Here is an 18,064-nt window from a genome sequence, read left to right as displayed (position 1 = left end):
TCCTGCAGAGGTGACTATCTTTGCTGGGGGAAAAGAGGGGAGAGCTGTAAGAGGAAGGCAGTGGACCTGGGAACAGACACCTCATGTGCCCAAATCCCCAGTCACAGGGTGGAAGGTCCCGTCCGGCCGCTGTTCCGTGACTGGTCCCCAGAGTCCACCGAGGTCTCTCCCTAGCCCCGCAGGCTCCAGGCAGCTCTGGCTGCCCTCATTTGGGGCCATCTGGGAACACGTCAAGCTGGCAGGGTGTGATTTTGTGACTGTGCTCCGGTACCAGCCCTGGAAAACTAGAGAACAAGTTTCCCCAAATTGTTTGGCCAGGAGTACTTCTCAGGGCAAAGCCTGCAACGGATGGCTCTAGCCTCACAGCTTGAGGATGAGCCCACTCAAAACTTGTCCCACTTCCCAGTGGCGTGGAGTCACCGCAGGCCACCTTCCCCTAGTGGAGGGGGGAGAACCCAGCTCTGAGGGACAGCAGGCGCCCTGCAGAGTTAGAGAGCATTGTTCCTCGCGACTGGGTCAACTTGCCGAGACCAGGGAAGAGAAATTATCCAAACCTCGGCAAGCTCCCCCATCTGCACTACATGGAAACAGGACTGGCTTGATGCAGACACTTGTGTTTTTGAGGATGAGTGCTCCAAACTGAAGCCTGTGTCCCCACATAAACCCCAGGCCACAAAGCCCCACACGACTCCACTTCAGCTGGATTACCAGCCCTAGAGCTTGACCCTAAAATGACCCTCAAAAAGACTGGTCTGGAATCCTGTTTGAAAAGAACCCAAACGAATTAAGGTAGGAGGATGCTAAGAGTTGGAAAATAGCCCAGAAAAGTAAAATGCAAGGATGACCAGGGCTGAGGTTTACAAAGTAAATAAGATTCTCACCAAGAAGGGAAAATAGTAGAAAAAATATAAGAGGGTAGAAAATAAGAGGGGGTGAGAAAGAGGAAGGTGGGGAAAGGAGCAGAGCTCAGAGAGGGAAAGGGTGGCACTGAGGAGTGTTTGGGAGGCAGGTAAGAGGACAGGTTGATGCTGATGGCGGGCTTCCAGCCATCTCAGAAGCACCAACCTCCCCGGCCTGGGCATTAGAAGGAGGGTGTAGCAAAGACAGCTGTAGTGCTGGATCTGCCCCTTGGTCCCTTGGCACAACCCATTTCCTGTCCCGGGGCTTTGTGGTGAGAGTTTAAGGCTGGTATGAACAAAGGATAACAGGACACTGGCGGGAGTTCAAATCTGGACAGATGTTGGTTATGCGATCAAAGTAAGAGAGAAGTCTATGCACTATGTAATTTCACCTGTTGCCCAAACATTTAGTCATAAAAGTGTTTACTACATCACTTTTTACAATAGCGAGAAGTTGGAAATAATCTAAGTGTCCAAATAATAGGCCATTGATTTAAAAATTATGTCAAAAGAAGCCATCAACAAAATAAAAAGACAACCCACAGAAAGGGAGAATATATTCATTGATACATCTGATAAAGGGTTAATATCCAAAATTTATAAAGAACTTATAAAACTCAACAGCAAAAAAAAAAAGAAAAAAAAAGAAAGAAACACCTCACACAACCCAATTAAAAAATGGGCAAAGGACCGGAATAGACAGTCCTCCAAAGAGGACACACAGATGGCCAATAGATATATGAAAAGATGTTCAATGTCACTAAACATCAGAGAAATGCAAGTTAAAACCACAGTGAGATATCATCTCACACTTGTCAGAATAGCTATCATTAGTAAATCAACAAACAGGTGCTGGAGAGGATGTGGAGAAAGGGGGACCCTTATGCACTGTTGGTGTGAGTACAGATCGGTACAGCCACTGTGGAAAACAGTATGGAGATACCTCAAAAAATTAAAAATGGATCTGCCTTTTGATCCACTGATCCCACTTCTGGTAATATGTCTGAAGGAACTAAAACACTTAATTAGAAAGAAATAAGTACCCCTATGTTCATTGCTGTGTTATTTACCATTGCCAAGATATTGATGCAGCCCAAGTGTCTATCAGTAGATGAGTGGATAAAATAACTATGGGACATTTACACAATGGAATACTACTCAGCCATTAAAAAAAGTTTTACCTTTTATGACAGCATGGATGGACCTAGAGAATATTATTCTAAGTGAAATAAGCCAGTCAGAGAAAGACAAATACCATATGATTTCACTCAGATGTGGAATCTAATGAACAAACTGAACTAACAAGCAAAATAGATAGAGAGTAGGAAGACAGATAAGTGTGAGGAGGGGTTAGAGGGTGGAGGGATTGAGCAAAAAGGAAAAAGGACTCATGGACATGGACAACAGTGTGGTGCTTGGTGGGGGAGGGAGTTTCAAGGAGACTAAATGGTAATGGAAAAATACAATAAAAATCATTTAAAAATACACTGAATGAAAAGTGCAAGATATGAATAATACATGTTATGATTCCATTTAAATCCACATGCATTCAGAGACACACAGAAAAGCAGACTGTCCACATTTTGCTACAGCACTGAACTGCAGCAACAGGATCATGAGTGATTTTTGTTTTTATAACATCTCAGCATTCTTCCCATATGAATATGAATTTTCTTTTTAGTATGAGGTAAGTTTTAATTTTTTTAAGTGAAGTGTTCAGTTAGAATAACTGGCTCTTGAAAGTACCTGTGCATTGAATCCCCTGGGAGCTCTTGATGGGGTATTTCCTGGGCTTGAAGTGATCCCAGTGATCAGCCAGCCTTGGGGCTGCTAGACCAGCACAGTTCTCTCTTTGAGAACATATAAATAAATCATTTGCAGCTTTTATGAAAATACAGATTCTGATTCCCTCCATGTAGGGTGAGACCTGAGACTCTGTATTTCAAACACACAAACAAGTGACATTAATGCTGTTGGTCCCTGGACTCTACTTTGAGTAGCAAAGCACTAGATGATCCCCAGCCGAGGGAAGCCCACAGCAGCGTGGCCTCGATTAAGTCTATTTGATGCTGTGCTCTCTCTCAGCCAAACTATTGGGGGTCCTTTTTTTATGGCAGCAGATATATGGGCATCCTGGTAGCTGTGCTAAAGTCTGCCTGGGGCAGACCAAGTGGAGGGCCTTTGGGAAGATGGACAGGCAGGCTGATGACTTTCATTCTCAGTCAGTGTCAGTTCAAAGAGCCAGCCAGCCGAAGTTCAGTGCCAGTCCAGTCTAGCTGGACCCCCTGGAACCCCAGAAACCTCTGATCCTGGTACAACCCCAAATACCAGTGTCTCCCCTAGAGTGCAAAAGACTGAGGAGGAGTGATAAGTCCATGACTAGTCTACCTGGGAGCCTAGGGGTCCCATTACTGAGCAGATGCTTTGGTCCCTCCCAGTGTTCCACACATTCCATCCCCAAAGCTTGTCCTTGTCTATTGTTCCCAAGTGGCTTTTCATTGGACTTTGTCCTGTAGCTGTCCCTCAACACTATCTCTGGCTGTCTCAGAGCCATCAGTTCACTGTCCTGGATCAAATACAAGCACCCTGGACATCCTATGTGCTATTTACACACCACCTTTGTCCTACCCTCTCCCTCAGTACATTACATGTTACATGTGTGAATATGTTCTCCAGGACCAACGTTAGCATCTGTGACACCAAATTTGGACCCTTTCTTGATCCCTCTGATATTTGGCCACTGCCCCAAGGAACCCTTGACATTGATCACCTCCACACCTCTCTATGTCCTCTCCTCAGATGTTATAGACTCTCCTTTTCTTTTTGGGGTGTCCCTAAAGCTGAAAGCCACAAATTAAAGTCCTAAGTACTTCTCTTTCATTTCCCAGAGAGTTTCAATTCATCCATTTCCACCACTGCAATGATCATGTTGGTCTACACCCCCCGAAGCCCAGATTGAACACCTCAGATTATCTTCAGCAGCCCCCAGGACAACCCCTCTAGACATTCTGCTGTATAACCCAAACAAAGACCTCTAAGGTAAAATTAACCATCTCCTGCTCCCTCAGCCCATTCTTCTTCCCAGTTTCATTTCTCTCTCTGACATAATCTTCCTCCAGCCAATGAGATTCAAAAACCTGAGGATCATTGACCATTTCTTCCACATCTCCTAACCCTAAGTCTAATTTATCAACAAGTTCCAATAGATTACTCTTTAAACTGTAACTTTGCTTTCTTAACAACCACTGGACCTGTATTCCTGGTTTTTCTACATTCAATCCAGACCAGCCTGGAATCATCTTCTAAGTACTGCTTCTATCACATCCCCACCCAGGTCTAGAAGCCACAGTGGCTGCCTGTTTCACCACCATCTGGCCCAGATTTCCTCGTATCAGTGCATCTCACTTCTCTGTGGACACAGAGCCACTCCTCCGTGCATGTGACTTCTTACTTTGCAATGGGCACACTCAGGGCTTTCTTTGATTTCCCTGCCTCAGAAGTCATCCCTCCTCACTGCTGCCCACTCTGACCTGTGGCATTAAGGTCACTGAATATGGAATCATTATCTAAAGGTTGAATGTCTAGTTCTGCCAAATTAATTATCAGCTAAGAGTAACAACTCAGACATACAAGATTATGTCACTTAACCTCCAACCTTCAGTTTCAACATCTATAAAATCATGAAATTAGAGTATGTGGTTATTAAGAATCAAATCAAACCATCTATGATGCCATGACTCGGAGTTTAATGAATCTCTCCTTTACTATTATACCCTCCTCTGCACTTCTATTAAATTTCACTGTATTGTTTATTGTTCTATATGTAGACATTTGTTTTCCTTGTGAAAAGTAACACGATCTTGAAGCATGGCTGTAGCTTCCTGCAGCCTCCCAACTGACACGAGTGGTGCTTAAGGGCAGGGCACAGAAGCACGCACGCAGCAGACTTACATGGCAAGGTTGGGTTCAAGACTAGTGCTGCTACTGATTCAGATTCATCATGCCACCTTGGGAAGTCCTCTGTATCCTGGGCCTCCAACTTATTCTCATTGGAATGAGAGTCTGGGCAGGGCAATTCTCTTAACAACTAAGTTTTACACTGAATTTGTATACAGAATCTTAAAATAAAATGGATAAAAGGGCCTGCTTTTGCTGAGTCAGGGAGTGCTGGAGATGCTAGGATCTGTGAGCATTTTTCTTGACCACTGAGGCAGGCACTGGGGTATCTCAAAGAGCCCCAAACCTCACCAAACACTACTGAACACGACTGGCATAGATATTTCCTCTGACATCACTTTCTAAAATCTATGGTTCTAAAATATAGTAAAAAATATCTAGACTCAACTTAACCTACAGCTTCTCCTCAAATTCCTTCTCTTTGCCCCTGGACTTATCTAGCAACCGCGGTATTCTGTGGATAAGACATCTTGGCATCAACAGAGTTGCCAGGAGGAGTTAAGGAAAGGGGAATATTAGAGATGTTGGCAGAAGGGAGAAGAAAAGAGAGAACACTGCCTGCCCACCACTGACCTGCAGATCCTGGGTGCCTGGAACCACCACCGGGTTTCTCGAGGGCACCTGCCCAGGGTTTATATTGTCTGATCAGGTGGGCTGGGCCTGCAGCATCTTTAAAATTGCCTCCAGGATGGGGAAGAAGAGCCTGGGTATTTCACAATGTCTGCAGTACAGTATAGATAATGAGAAGGTGGGCGTATTAATGAGTGTTTATTTGCAGAAGCCAGGCTTTGGGCACCTGCTCTTTGCTACTGTCATTGACACTGTTATTGGTGGTTTGGGCTGCCAGATAAACACTGCTGGGGTCAGATGTCCTTGTGTTGCCTTCCCTTTGATGCACCATGGGCTCCATTCTAGGCTTAAGGATCGCACATGCAAGAGGAGTATGTCCAAGGGGTCTAAGGACAGAACAATATCTGATGTCTGAAGTCCCCCAACATGAGTGGATGCTCACAGCCTGGTGAGTATGACCATGTCTGGAAAGATGACAGGGTGTTCAATCACTGGTATAAATGAGATAAGACAGAATGCCTAAGAAAAATCACCTCAGGAAGGTGATTGGCCTTAGATCCATCCTGGACAAAGCAGGCACCCTGTGCCCTGGACAGCTAGGGCACATGACAAGGGGAACAGGGCAGAGGTGAACACTCAGGCCCCTAACTGACAGAACTTAACTAAGTCCATCCATCTACCCATCTATCCGTCCATTCATCCATCTATCCACTCACAAGGGGCAGAACACTTAGGTGCAGTGTTCTCTGGAGTCCAATTGCCTAATTGCAATTTTTCCTCTCAGCTCATTTGCAAAGTTCCATGAAAGGCTTGGGGAGGAAGGGGAGAGGTCAGTACAACACCCAGATACCTACAGAGTGAGGTGAGGGATAAGAGAAGATGGGCAGGAATGGGACCATATTTCTGTTTTCTAAGACTAATAGTCAGTTTTGACACCTTCTCTCAATCTCTTGTCCCTCTACGTAAAGGGCAGAAGCATGGTGTATGATTCCTGGCAATCAGTGAGTGTTTACTGAGCACTCACACCGCTGTGCAACAGGCATACAGCACATGGTCCCTATTGAGTAGTTTTACAGTCCAGCTGGGGATCTAAGTCATAAACACTTGAAAAGACAAGAAGACCAGACTCTCGCCCTGGCCTGTTGGTTCAGTTCGTTGGAGCATGATCGTGTATACCAAAAAGGTTATGGGTTTGCTTCCCAGTCAGGGCACATATCCAAGTTGTGGGTTCAGTCCTTGGTCAGGACACTTATGGGAGGGGACTGATCAATGTTTCTCTCTCCGCTCCTTACCGCCTTCCATTCTCTCTAGAATCATTGGAGCATATCCTCAGGTGAGGATTAAAAAAAAAACCCAAAAGGCCAGGGTTTAATCTGTGGGCTGAAGACATATTGTGTTGGAGACAACACACAGGCAGACAATTTCCTTGAGTAAAAAACCAAATTTCTAGAATTGTAACAGCCTTAGACATGACATGATTGGTGCTACAGTGTCCCTGGAAAGTAGGTGCAGCCGCTCAGCTTCAACACCTCTAGGGTCAGGGACCTAACAGCCTCTTAGAGAAACCCTAAAAGTGTGTGTGGTCCTTATGGGTAAAATTTTCATGTCACACAAGAAAACAGCTCTCTCTGTCCTCATCGGTCTTGCTTGCATGTTCTGGAATTACACAGAACACGTGTGTTCTCCTACTGGCAGTCTTGGATTACTGGAGGGGGTTCTCCGTGTATGGTTTCTTCAGGATGCGGGCCCCCAGCACCTTCACTGCTTCTCTGTGACTTGGTCTGGGACCCTATGCTCTCAGGACATGCCATGGTCCTCAGTGCTGACAACTGCCACAGGCTGCACGGGCCGTGTGAACACACCTCTGTAAATACCAGCTGAGGTGGGGGGCTGGTGTTGAAATGGAAGAAATCTGAAACCACTAGACCAGTTTCACTTGAACATCATGATGTCAGGACCCCCAGTTTGTATATGTAGCATTTTCCATCCCTCTCTTTTCAGTAACCGTGTGTCAGCTCATCCCTGATAAAGTTCTTTTGAGCTCTAACACCTTAAAATGATGAAGAGCCACTTCAAGCAGGAGAAGCTTCAGGAATGAGAAAATTTTGGCTGCTCCCTGAGGGTGGAGCAGCTGAAATTTAGATGGTGGAGGAGAAAGAATGTTCTAGGGTAAAAAATTACTTCCACGTTCCACTCATTGGATTCTAATTACCCAACACTATGCAAGATGCTTGGAAACAAGCTGATGCATCCTTGACCTTCAGAGCGTTTTAGGGGCCACAGACCCCAAGTCTACTTATTACAATGAGGGAAAGTTTGCATAGAGGTGGACACAAGACTATGAGAGCAGATGTCCAGGCATCTTAACTCAGCAGAGGCTCCTTGGAGGAGGTGATAATGAAGGTCTATGGCTGGGTCTGTGGGCATAGTGTGAACCAGGTCTGCAGAAAGAGCCTGGGGCCTGGAGGCATATTCTTGGAGTCCTAGGAGGCTGTGGTCAGAGGTCCAGGAGGCAAATCCCCTGGCCTGGCCACCCCCTTGTTAGTCCCTCAGTGAAATCCAGGCAGGTCTGACAGGTAAAGAACAGGTGCAACTCTTGGCTCATATATGGGTCCCTTTCTGGCCTCTGCTCTCACCCCCAGGGTTTAGGTGGAAACACTGGGGTCACGGTCACTGGCATGCATGGCTGAAAGTGCAAATGCAGTTAAGGAAGAACTAAACCTTGCAGAAACAGAGAATATTCAACAAATTTGATGTGATCAGCTTTTGAATAGAACGTTTGGGGAAATAAGGGGCCAAAATTCATTTTGAGAAGGAAAATAAATAAATGTATTTACTTCTGTTCCCTATGTATTAGTCATCTTTTGCTGCCTAGCAAGTGACACCAAAACTTAGCCACTTAAAGCACCAGACATTTATTTTCTCACACGGCTTCTGAGAGCTGGTGCCTACAGCAGCTTGTCTGGGTGGTTCTGTGTCATAGTCTCCTCAGGTTGCAGTCGGCAACATCCTGGCAGCCTGACCAAGGCTGGAGGGGCTGCCTCCACACTCATTCATGTGGCCCTAGGCCAGAGGCTTCATTTGTCACCACTCAGGTCTCTGTCACTGCTTATAACATGCAGCTGCTCCCCCAGCTCAAGGGAACAAAGAAAGAGAGACCAATGTAGAAGCTACAGGAATCTCAGAAGTGGCACTGCATGACTTCTGCCGTATTTTACTGGTCATGGAGATAAGGGTGCCGTGTGGGAGGGGACACACTGTGTAGACACCAGGAGACCTGGGCCTTAACTTCCTAGGGCTGCCATGAGAATTACCACAGACTTGGTGGTTAACACACCAGTCCAGTGGGGGAGACTGGCAGACGATGCTCATCTGGAGGCTCTGGGGGCAAGACTTCCTCCTGGTAGGTGCCTCGGCATCAGTGTCCTGCCTTATTGTAGCACAGCTCTGGTCTCTGTCTCCATCTACATGTGGCCTTCTTGCCTAGGTCTCCTGCTCTGATCAGGACACCAGGCACACTGGATATAGGGCCCACCCAAAAACAGCATGACCTCAACGAATTGCACCTGCCAAGGCCCTATCTCCAAATAAGGACACAGTCTGGGGTTCCTGGGAGGACATGAATTTATGGGGACATTACTTGACCAGCACAGGAGACACTTGGAGGCTGAATCCCACACCCTGAAATCTCAGGGGACCATGACCACTCCAGGTTAGAGTGCAGGGTTTTCTTCCTGTGAATTCCCTCCCCAGGAGACTCCAGCCGCAGGAACCCACCATACCCTCCTCCTTGGCAGCTCTGCTGAGAGCCACCTCCTGCTGCTGCCAACTGAAGCTGCAGAATGCAGTCAACTCAAACTTCAGTCTGGGGATGTGGGGGCAACCAGAGACGATGTCTGCTCTGCCCACCTTAAGATTAGTTCTTCTGATTGTGACATAGTAATCCATCTTCAGTATAGAATAATTAGAATATACAAATAAATAAAAAGAACAAAAGAAAGTCATCTATAATACCAGTACCCCCACATTGATAAAATTAAAGCAAACTCTTTCGGACATTTTTCTGTATTTTTTAATTAAATGAGTATTTTTTACTTAAAACAGTGTTACAGATATGCCACTTTGTAACTTACTCTTTTCACTTAATGTCATGAGCATCTTTCCATGTGAATAGACACCAGCATCTTGGATTTTAATTGTACCTGAGTTTCAAAAGGAGTGACATGCTTGCCCATCCTCAGCTTTCTGAACTGGAGCCATTTCTCTGGGCAGCACCACCCTACACTGCCCACGGTGACAGCATCAGGGAGGGGATGGAAAAGGCACAGAGGACGGACTCTGAGTTAAAGGGAAGGAGGAAGGGGCTGGACCCTGGGTCTCTAACTCTTTGGCTCCCTCCGTCTCCTCCATCAGGGTGGTGACAGGACCCCATGTGAGCAGCTGGTGGCTCTAATAGGTTCAACCTGGGATAGGGCTGGCCTGTGGGGCTCAGGGGCACTGGGAAAGTTACCACAGAGCGTGAAGGATTTCCACTACTCCCCCTTTTTACCTCAAGTCATTTTTGCAAGGTTCCACACCAGCAAAGAAAGTGTGAACTAAGTCCCAAACTTCAGCAGAATTTACCCAAACTGGGACCCAGGAGAAGGAAGAGTGGCTATGTCCCAGCCAATCTAGTGAGGGCCTCAGAAGAGAAGAGGGGTGGTCATCTAGGCCTCCTCCTCTTCCACTTGCCCCAGCCAGCTCTGTCCACAGGGTCTTGAGGGGTGCATTGCCCTAGTCACATTGCTGGAAGTAGAAGTCTGTGATGGGGTTGTCTCCACTGCCATCCTCTGGGAGCTGGGTCAGTCTGAGAGGCTGGTCGGCTTCAGACATAGTGCAGAGGTACCAGCCCGGGAAGGCAGCTGACTCGAAGCTAGAGGTGAGCCCTGTGTCCCGCCTGTAGAAGGTGAAGCTCTTGGAGTCCTTGTCGCTGTGGTAGAGCTCCATAATGTCCACTGCCTGTGAGCAGAGGGCAGAGCAGTGAGGGGTATGAGTGGAGTGGCCAGGAGGCCAGGGCTGAGGACATGGGACACAGAGCAGCAATGACAGAACCCTGTGGGAATGGCACTCAGTTATCAGGAGCCTAGCGCCAGAGATACAGCATCTGCTGCTCAATGAAGCCAGGTGACACCCCACAGTACTCACCTCTAGTTTCAGAGTCGGCTCCTGCTCCGTACCACATGACAGACACTGGCTCCCTCCCTGGACGCCCAGGATGACTGGAGAAAGACTGATGTCCAGAAACCGATTGGGGACAACACTGATCTCCTCGCCTAGAGGAGGGAAGCCAGATTCAGGAGCCTTGACTACCTTCCCTCCTCCTCCCCCGTCATGAACTTTGGGAAGTGCTGTCCCAAGGTCTCAGCAGCTGCCATGTGGAGAAGGGTGGTCTCCTGCCAGCTGGTCCAAAAGACATCAAGGCACGTAGCACATTGTACTACCCCCCACCCCCACCCTCTTGCCCAGGATCAAATCTTCAAGTCTTCTCCAAGCCCCACGGGACATTTAACCTTCTCCTTTAATACCCCTCAGCCCTCTGGCCTCTCCTCAAAGTTATCTGGGCATTTTTCTACCTCCTGAGAGATTCTTAAGGACAGGAGAAGGTTTCAGTCCTCTCCGTGCCACCCACACACATGCATGCACACATGCGCACACATGCACATATATACCAACAGATACGTGCACCCATATGAGCATGTACATACACACAGCCTTGCAGAGGGTCTGCCTGGCCCCAGCGCCCGGTGAACATGTCCCAGGTGGGCAGGTGAATGCTGTTTTAGAGAAAAGGGCCTGTCGCTTGCAGTATGTTGTGCAGAATGAGTAAGTGCCAGGCCAGAGTGTGCTTGCAGCTCCCACTCTGAGTGCCCAGCGATGTCCTAGAGCAGAGGGGACCCTCAAATGAGAATAAAGATACAGGGAGCCTGATTACTTCTTTCCAGCACTGGCTCCCAGGGAAAGGAAGGTGTGACCTAAATCTACCTGTGAGGGGAGAGCAAAGCATCCTTCTCAGGAAACATTCCCACCTCTGCAGAGAGGCACCAGGTGGCACTGGGGCATGTGTCTCACTTTGCTGGAAGGTGTAGCATTTTTTTGTCCTTGCTCAGAGCCTGGTTTCAAGACACCCTGGCTCCTGTGTCAAGCCTGGGTCTTACATGACTATTCTAAGTCACCCCAGCCCCTCCCCTCAGAGCGCAAAGAGCCCTACGGAAGAAGGGTCCTGTTTGGCACCCACCTTTCATGACCTTCCCTGCATGCATCCCACCGGCCAGAAGCTGGTTATCTTGCACATATAGAACCTTCAATGCTGCATCCTTCATTCTGCAATATCAGGACAATGACACTCATTCAGGGAAGAGTGGGTGTCCAACTTGCCCGGCTCCAGAGTCCCCCAGTCCCAGGCATGGCCACCCTCTCTGTCCAGTGTGCCAAAGGAGTGGCACAACCTTCTCTCAGACCCACTGGGTTCACCGTGTGACTGGGGGATGACCCCACAGTCGTCTCCGGAGTCAAAGATGTTCTCTTTCACCCTATTTCATCTTCTGTACACTAAGCAGTCCCTCGTGTGTCATGTTGGAAAGTCAGAGTCCTGGGTCTCGTCCTGCTCTGCCCTCACTGCTGCTGGGTCACAGCAGACAAGCCACTCACCCCTCTGGGCTCAGGTCTGCCTATCACTAAGCTAAGACGGCGAGTTAGCCAATGCCCAGCCTCTTCCAGATGAGCATCTAATTCTTCAGTCACTACTGCAGACATCAAGGGGCTTTTACTTCTGCTGGGCCACATATTCCTGACTCAATTAAGAATTCCTTTAAATTTAAAATGGCTTCCTCTTACTTTTCAAATGTATTTCTCATCTGTGAGCTCAGTTGATTTTCTGGCCTCCTGTGAGGCGAAGGTGTATCCTGCAGTGGGTTTTCTCAGATGTTACATGGAAAAAAGTACGCTGTATACGAATTGGTTCAATGTTGGCTAAATATAGACAAATCTCTACTTCAAAGTTCCAAACTGCTTTCACATTAAAAGAGACATAAACAGTAGCATTTCCCACATTTACTTTATCAGGGAGCTCCATTGTGTAAGTAAAGCAGCTCGTAGGATTGAGATCCCCCAGAACAGACTTTGAGGAAAGCTGTCTAGGCTCTGAGTTCAGCGAGAGCAAGAATGAGTGTCGCGCATGGCTACGATGTCCAGAGCATAGCTGAGTGCCTGGTCAGCGCACACCGAAGGACAGACAAGCTGGTGACAGTAATTTTGATGCTGTTGTTTTGTCCCAAAGGGCATCAGGGAGCAGTGGCACAGAGGGGCCGGCCATGCTGAGGTTACTCACCTCAGTAGGTGTAACAGCAGGTCTCCTGACTTCCAATCTCAATATGGACACATGAGGCTGCAGCACCGCAGAGGTGGCTCACCTGTCCCTCTTCACATGGAGGATCCCCCATGAGGTGGCCCCCTAACTGAAGAAGCTGAAGGATTTCTCCTAGGGCAACTAAGGGCTGTTCACAATCGCCTACCTGCCCACCTCAGAGGGGGAGCTGCAGTTTGGCTGGTCCAGGTCCCTCCCTCCCAAGGGTGGAAAAAGGTTGGTGTTCACTCCCCCCAAGGACATGGACAACTCGGAGACGCAGATACTCACCGGAAGCACAGGGCCCCGCTCAGAACCATCCTGACCTTCAGTGTGTGGACAGTCCTGTTGTGAAAAAACAGGTGTTAGCTGGAGACAGAGTTGAGCTGTCAGGGGCCTGGGTAGCAGGCAGCCTCCCAACCCTCCCCCCACCACTTGAACAGCCCCCACAAAGCAGGGGATCCTAGGTCTGGGGTCAGGAGAGAACCCCAGTCTTTATGGGTAGAATGAAACCAGCTCCCCAAAACACCTGAGCACACTCCTTCCTCCTGGTGGAGCCTACGGTGACTGCCTGCTGCTCCTGCCAGGATGAGCGCAAGGACGCGTGGGCCCTTTAATAACCTGCTAGGGAGAGGCCTGAAACTGCCACAGACAGGAGGAGCAGAGTTTCCCACGGTAACCTCACACCGCCCTATCTCTCCCAGGGAAGGAAGGTCCTGGAAACCGTCTTCCTTCCAACAGCTCTGAAAACGTCCTGGGGTTTTCTACCTCTTCCTGAGCACTTGGTTCCTGGACCTCAGGCTCCTCCAAATCCAAAGGTGTCAGTGCAGACAGCAGCTCAGAAAGACCTTAGAACAACTGCCTTCCTTTCTTCCTCTCTCCATCCTTCTTCTTTCCTTCCCTCCCTCCCCAATCCCTCAGGCCTGTGGATGTTCCTAGAGGTGGGGCTCTTTTGCTTAGGGGATGTTTAGTCTGCATATTCATTGTCGAAAAACTTGAAAATCCAGATCAGCAAACAAGAAAACTTGTCTTCATGGCTATAGCACCATCGGAAAGCCCAGCTTTTCCTCTTCACATGGACACACTTACCTGGCTTTCCCAGGACTGTATTGTAGGACTACACCCTTTTCAACCTGCTGTGCATGTAACAAAATAGCACAATATCTTTCCATATCAAATATAGATAACGAGGTCATCACTTTCAATAACTATTCAGTATTTCATTGTATAGGTGCAACATCATTTATTTATAGTAATCAATTCTTAGTAGTCCTTTATACTGTTGTCATTTGTTGTTGAAAATGATGTTGTGACAGACATCCTTGTGTCAGCATCTTGGCTCATGTGTCTCATGACTTCCTTAGGAAGTAAAATCTAGCTCATGCTATCTATGATTGATCTTTCTTCAATCCATAATTGGTAAAATAATACGTGATTGTGTAATGGTTCAGGCAGTGTTAATACATCCATATACTCTCTGCGATCTATCTGAATGGAAGGTAAGGATCCTAGCATAATAATGAAATTTAATTATGTCTTGAGTGCCACTGATAACCATTTACCGTTAAGGCATGATTTTTTTTTTTGAAAATTTTGTTTAAGCTTTTGGCCTAAATGAGCCTTAAAGTGCTCAAGAGTAATTAAAATATCAGGTTGTTCAAAAGATAGAAAATAGCCCTGGCTGGTGTGGCTCAGTGGATTGAGCGTTGGCCTGCAAAGGGTCACTGGTTTGATTCCCAGTGTAGGGCACATGCCTGGGGTGTAGGCCAGGTCCTCAGCAGGGGACGCGTGAAATGCAACCACACGTTGATGTTTTTCTCCCTCTTTTTCTCCCTCTCTAAAAATAAATAAATAAAATCTTTTTTTTTAAAGTCTCTCTTTTAAAAAAAGAGATAGAATACAATCTTCTATTAGTCACATAATGCCACTAATGTGATTTTTCAGAAAAATAAAAGATGTGGGGTTTATCTTATTACAAAATTATTAAAATAATCATAAATTGATCAAATAAGCATGACACTGAAATAGTTGCAAAGCAAAAACAAAAACAGAAAGAAATTCCAGGAGGAGCTGGTTTATAAGCAAAGTGATTCTAAGCAAACAGGCTTTTATTTGCAAAGTGACTATGGAAAAGTAGATATTATTTCGCCTAAAAAAGGTAAAATGCCACCTGTCCAGGCTGCCTTCTCTGAGTCCCTGTCCCCGGTGAACCCGCAGCTTCACAAAACTCTTCTTCCTTCTGCTTATTAAGGAATGACCCCGGTGCATGCCTTAGCCCTCCCCGCCCTCAGACCAGTGCGCTCATTGAGGGTGCTGGGCAGGCCTCTGCCAGTGCTATATCTACATTGTGATGAGCCTCAGTGAGACAAATATGAACAAGTGGGTGAGCTAAGAAGGTGGAAATAAAAAAAGATAAACTCTTGTGAAGAAAAGTTCTCCAAACTTGCAAATACAACAAATGATGACTGCGTGTGCCCGCAGTGTCATAGGGGAGCGTCGCCAGACAGCCCCCCCAAGAATTATTCAGTTCTCTAAAGAATACACCTTCGTTTGACTTATTAGTACTCTGTATTAGATACCAGACCCTGTTAAGCTAGATTTGAACTAGAAGATTGGTAATTTGCAAATTAATTTCTGCCTTATAGAAAAAATAGCCCCAAAGGGGGCAGTTTTACTGCCTTGCAATTCATTAAGCAGTTTTTTTAACTCTAAGTTAGCCAAGCTATTCCACACTTTCTCCTCTGTTCCTGACTTATCTTTTAAATCAACTTTATCATCCTGCTGGTTCCTTCATTTATTAATAATCATAAACTTTTACATGTGCTCATTATGTGTTTGCATGAGAATCATGTTCTAAACTTTCTGAAAATTAAGCTGGCACTACCTAAGACAATATTATTTTGCCCCAAACTCACACATCCTGTGTGGTGATTTTAAAATATGTCCACAAATTCTTGGGTACTCGGCCTTCAAGAAGTGGAGCTTGAGTCCCTTCCCTTCAGTGTAGGCTGAACTTAGTGACTTGCTTCTGGAGAACATGCTGTGAGGTCTGTCGCCTCTTGCTTCATCTTTCCGGGATCACCCACTTGGAGGAAGCCGGCTGCCATGCCCTCAGGACACTCAGGCAGCCTGTGCAGAGGCACATGTGGATAGGAACTGCAGTCCCTTCTAACAGCATTTGAGGGAGCAACAGACACAGTACCTGTCCCTTGCCTTAGTCCAGGCAAGCCTTAGTTGGTGCTGCCGTGACTGACATCTGCAGCTTCAAGAGACACCCCAAGCCGGACCTCCAGCTGATATCCTTGCTCTGATGCCTGATTCGGAGAACCCATGAAACAATAAAGGTTTGCTGTTTTGAGCTGCTATGTTCTGGGATATTTGTTACACAGCACCTGGGAACTAGCACACCTGGTCACCACTATTGGCACTTTCTCCTCCTGTTGCTTCTTCGTCCCCAAGGTCTTCAGTGGGCACCCTTCCTTTTTGCAAGATATCTCAATTCTTCATGGGCTTCATGTGACTGTGGAGGTGCCCAGAAGCTGTCCCAGCCTGCAGAGGCTAGTTTCCCTGCAGGGGCCTCTCACCACCTTCTGAGAGTGCCAGGGCCTCGAGATAAGGTTGCACCTGCTCTCACAGCCATGTCCATACCTGTGTAGTGTGGAGGCACATGTTCACAAACAGCTCACTATAGTAAAATAGTCATTTTTATCAGGAAGGTAATTTTAACATACTTAGCATAACCAATATTCATGTGGTATTCACTATGTGCCTCGTACTGTGTTTAGGGTTTGCCTGAATGTTCTCATTTTATGCTTATAACTGCTCTTTGTGGTAAATACTATTATTACCTGTTCCGTGGATATAGAAACCCAACATAGAAAGATTAATTGCACTGCCTGTTATTAGTAAGACCAGTAATTAGTATTAGAGTCAGGACCAAATCCAGGAAACCTAAGTTTAAGCTACTGACCCCAAGATACAACATAGCAGTCAGAGCAATCCTTTTACAACCTGAGTCAGACAGCATCACCCTTTGTTCTGCATTTTTAGAGTAAAAGGCACATCTTCACCCTGATTTGAGGCCCCCAAATCAGGCTCTCGTTAGCTCTTGGCTTCATTCTTTCACCACCTCAGACCACAAAGGCTCCTTGCTCCCACCTCAGGGCCTTTGCACTGGCTGTTCCTTCTGCCTAGAAAGCTCTTCTCCAAGATACCCACAATGCTTCCTTCTTACCTCCTTAGAGCCTTGGCTAAAATGTCACCTTCTCAGTGAGACCTGCATTGCCATCCCATGCCTCTCTTCCTGCTCCCACATCCCTTATTGTGATCTACTTCTCTCCAGAGCTCTCAGCACTTATTAGCATATTGTATAACTCAGCTGTGTATTGCGTGCACGTGTGATCAACATTACTAACCAGCTCCCCCTCCTGGCCCCGCCAGAAGTTAAGCTCATGTGGAGGTGTGTCCTGTCTATTCTGTTCATTGGTGTATTCCAAGCGTGGAAGGTGCCTGGTGTACAGTCTGTCTTCCATAAATCATGTTCCATCAGCACTGAATGAACTGTGTGCCATATCACATCAACAAGGCCAGAGAATTGTCACCATTTTGTTCACAATTATGATTTTATTTCTGAGACAGCTTTGTTGCTTCTGGACCTTCATCCTCTTAATGTAGAATTAAGACCATGGGTGGACACACTGTGGCCTGTAGGCTAAGATGGGCGCACTGTCCCTTTTATTAATAAAGTTTCGCTGGAGTACAGCTGTGCCCATTTGCTTACACAGTCTATGGCTTCACTGTTGCAACAACAGCAGAGTTGATATTTGTGACAGAAACAGCCTTTTAAAGAAAATGTTTGCTGAACACTAGTCAAAACCGTTTTGATTCAAGTCCTAAATCTGTCACTTATTAGCATGTGTCTTCGGTCAAGTTATTTAGGCTTTCTACGTTTTGTAGTTATCCATAAAATGGGGATAAAAATAGTACTTCCTCAGGGGTCATTGTTAAGATGAAATGAGTCAATACATGTGAAGTGTCTAGAACCGTGCCTGGCACGTAGTAGGGGCTTAAAGTTCCACTATACCATCATTATTGTCACTATCAGTTGCATGGCCTTGGGAAACTTGCTTCATCTCTCTAATTTGATGATTTATCATGCCTCATTTTTGTTTCTCCGTAGAGAGGACAGTAGTCTCCCCCTCACTGGGCTGTCATGAGGGTGAGATGAGTCAGAGGCTGTAAAGGGCAGAGTCGACAT

At 46.7% G+C, this 18,064-nt stretch overlaps 1 protein-coding gene across 1 annotated transcript; it reads right to left on the bottom strand.

Annotated features, from left to right (window-relative positions):
* Nucleotides 1–10,199: 10,199 nt before the first annotated feature.
* On the bottom strand, nt 10,200–13,127 carry IL36RN (interleukin 36 receptor antagonist). The gene is made up of 4 exons (XM_054575537.1): nt 13,099–13,127; nt 11,701–11,786; nt 10,611–10,738; nt 10,200–10,424 (listed from the first exon to the last, which is right to left on the bottom strand). The coding sequence occupies exons 1-4, from the start codon at nt 13,125–13,127 to the stop codon at nt 10,200–10,202; spliced, it is 468 nt and encodes a 155-aa protein (XP_054431512.1).
* Nucleotides 13,128–18,064: the final 4,937 nt, after the last annotated feature.

This window comes from Pteronotus mesoamericanus, unplaced genomic scaffold, assembly GCF_021234165.1.
Source record: "Pteronotus mesoamericanus isolate MK-2021 breed Mesoamerican mustached bat unplaced genomic scaffold, CSHL_Meso_final contig_311, whole genome shotgun sequence".
NCBI lineage: Eukaryota > Metazoa > Chordata > Mammalia > Chiroptera > Mormoopidae > Pteronotus > Pteronotus mesoamericanus.
The sequence above is the reverse complement of the archived record's forward strand: the minus strand, read 5'-3'. Positions and strand labels throughout refer to the sequence as shown.

Excerpts from the sequence above, each read along its gene's own strand:
- IL36RN (XM_054575537.1), bottom strand. The coding sequence starts at position 13,127 with ATGGTTCTGAGCGGGGCCCTGTGCTTCCG. Across the intron at positions 11,787-13,098 it reads AGCGGGGCCCTGTGCTTCCG|AATGAAGGATGCAGCATTGA; the intron begins GTGAGTATCTGC and ends CTGATATTGCAG. Across the intron at positions 10,739-11,700 it reads TGCAGGGAAGGTCATGAAAG|GCGAGGAGATCAGTGTTGTC; the intron begins GTGGGTGCCAAA and ends TCCCTCCTCTAG.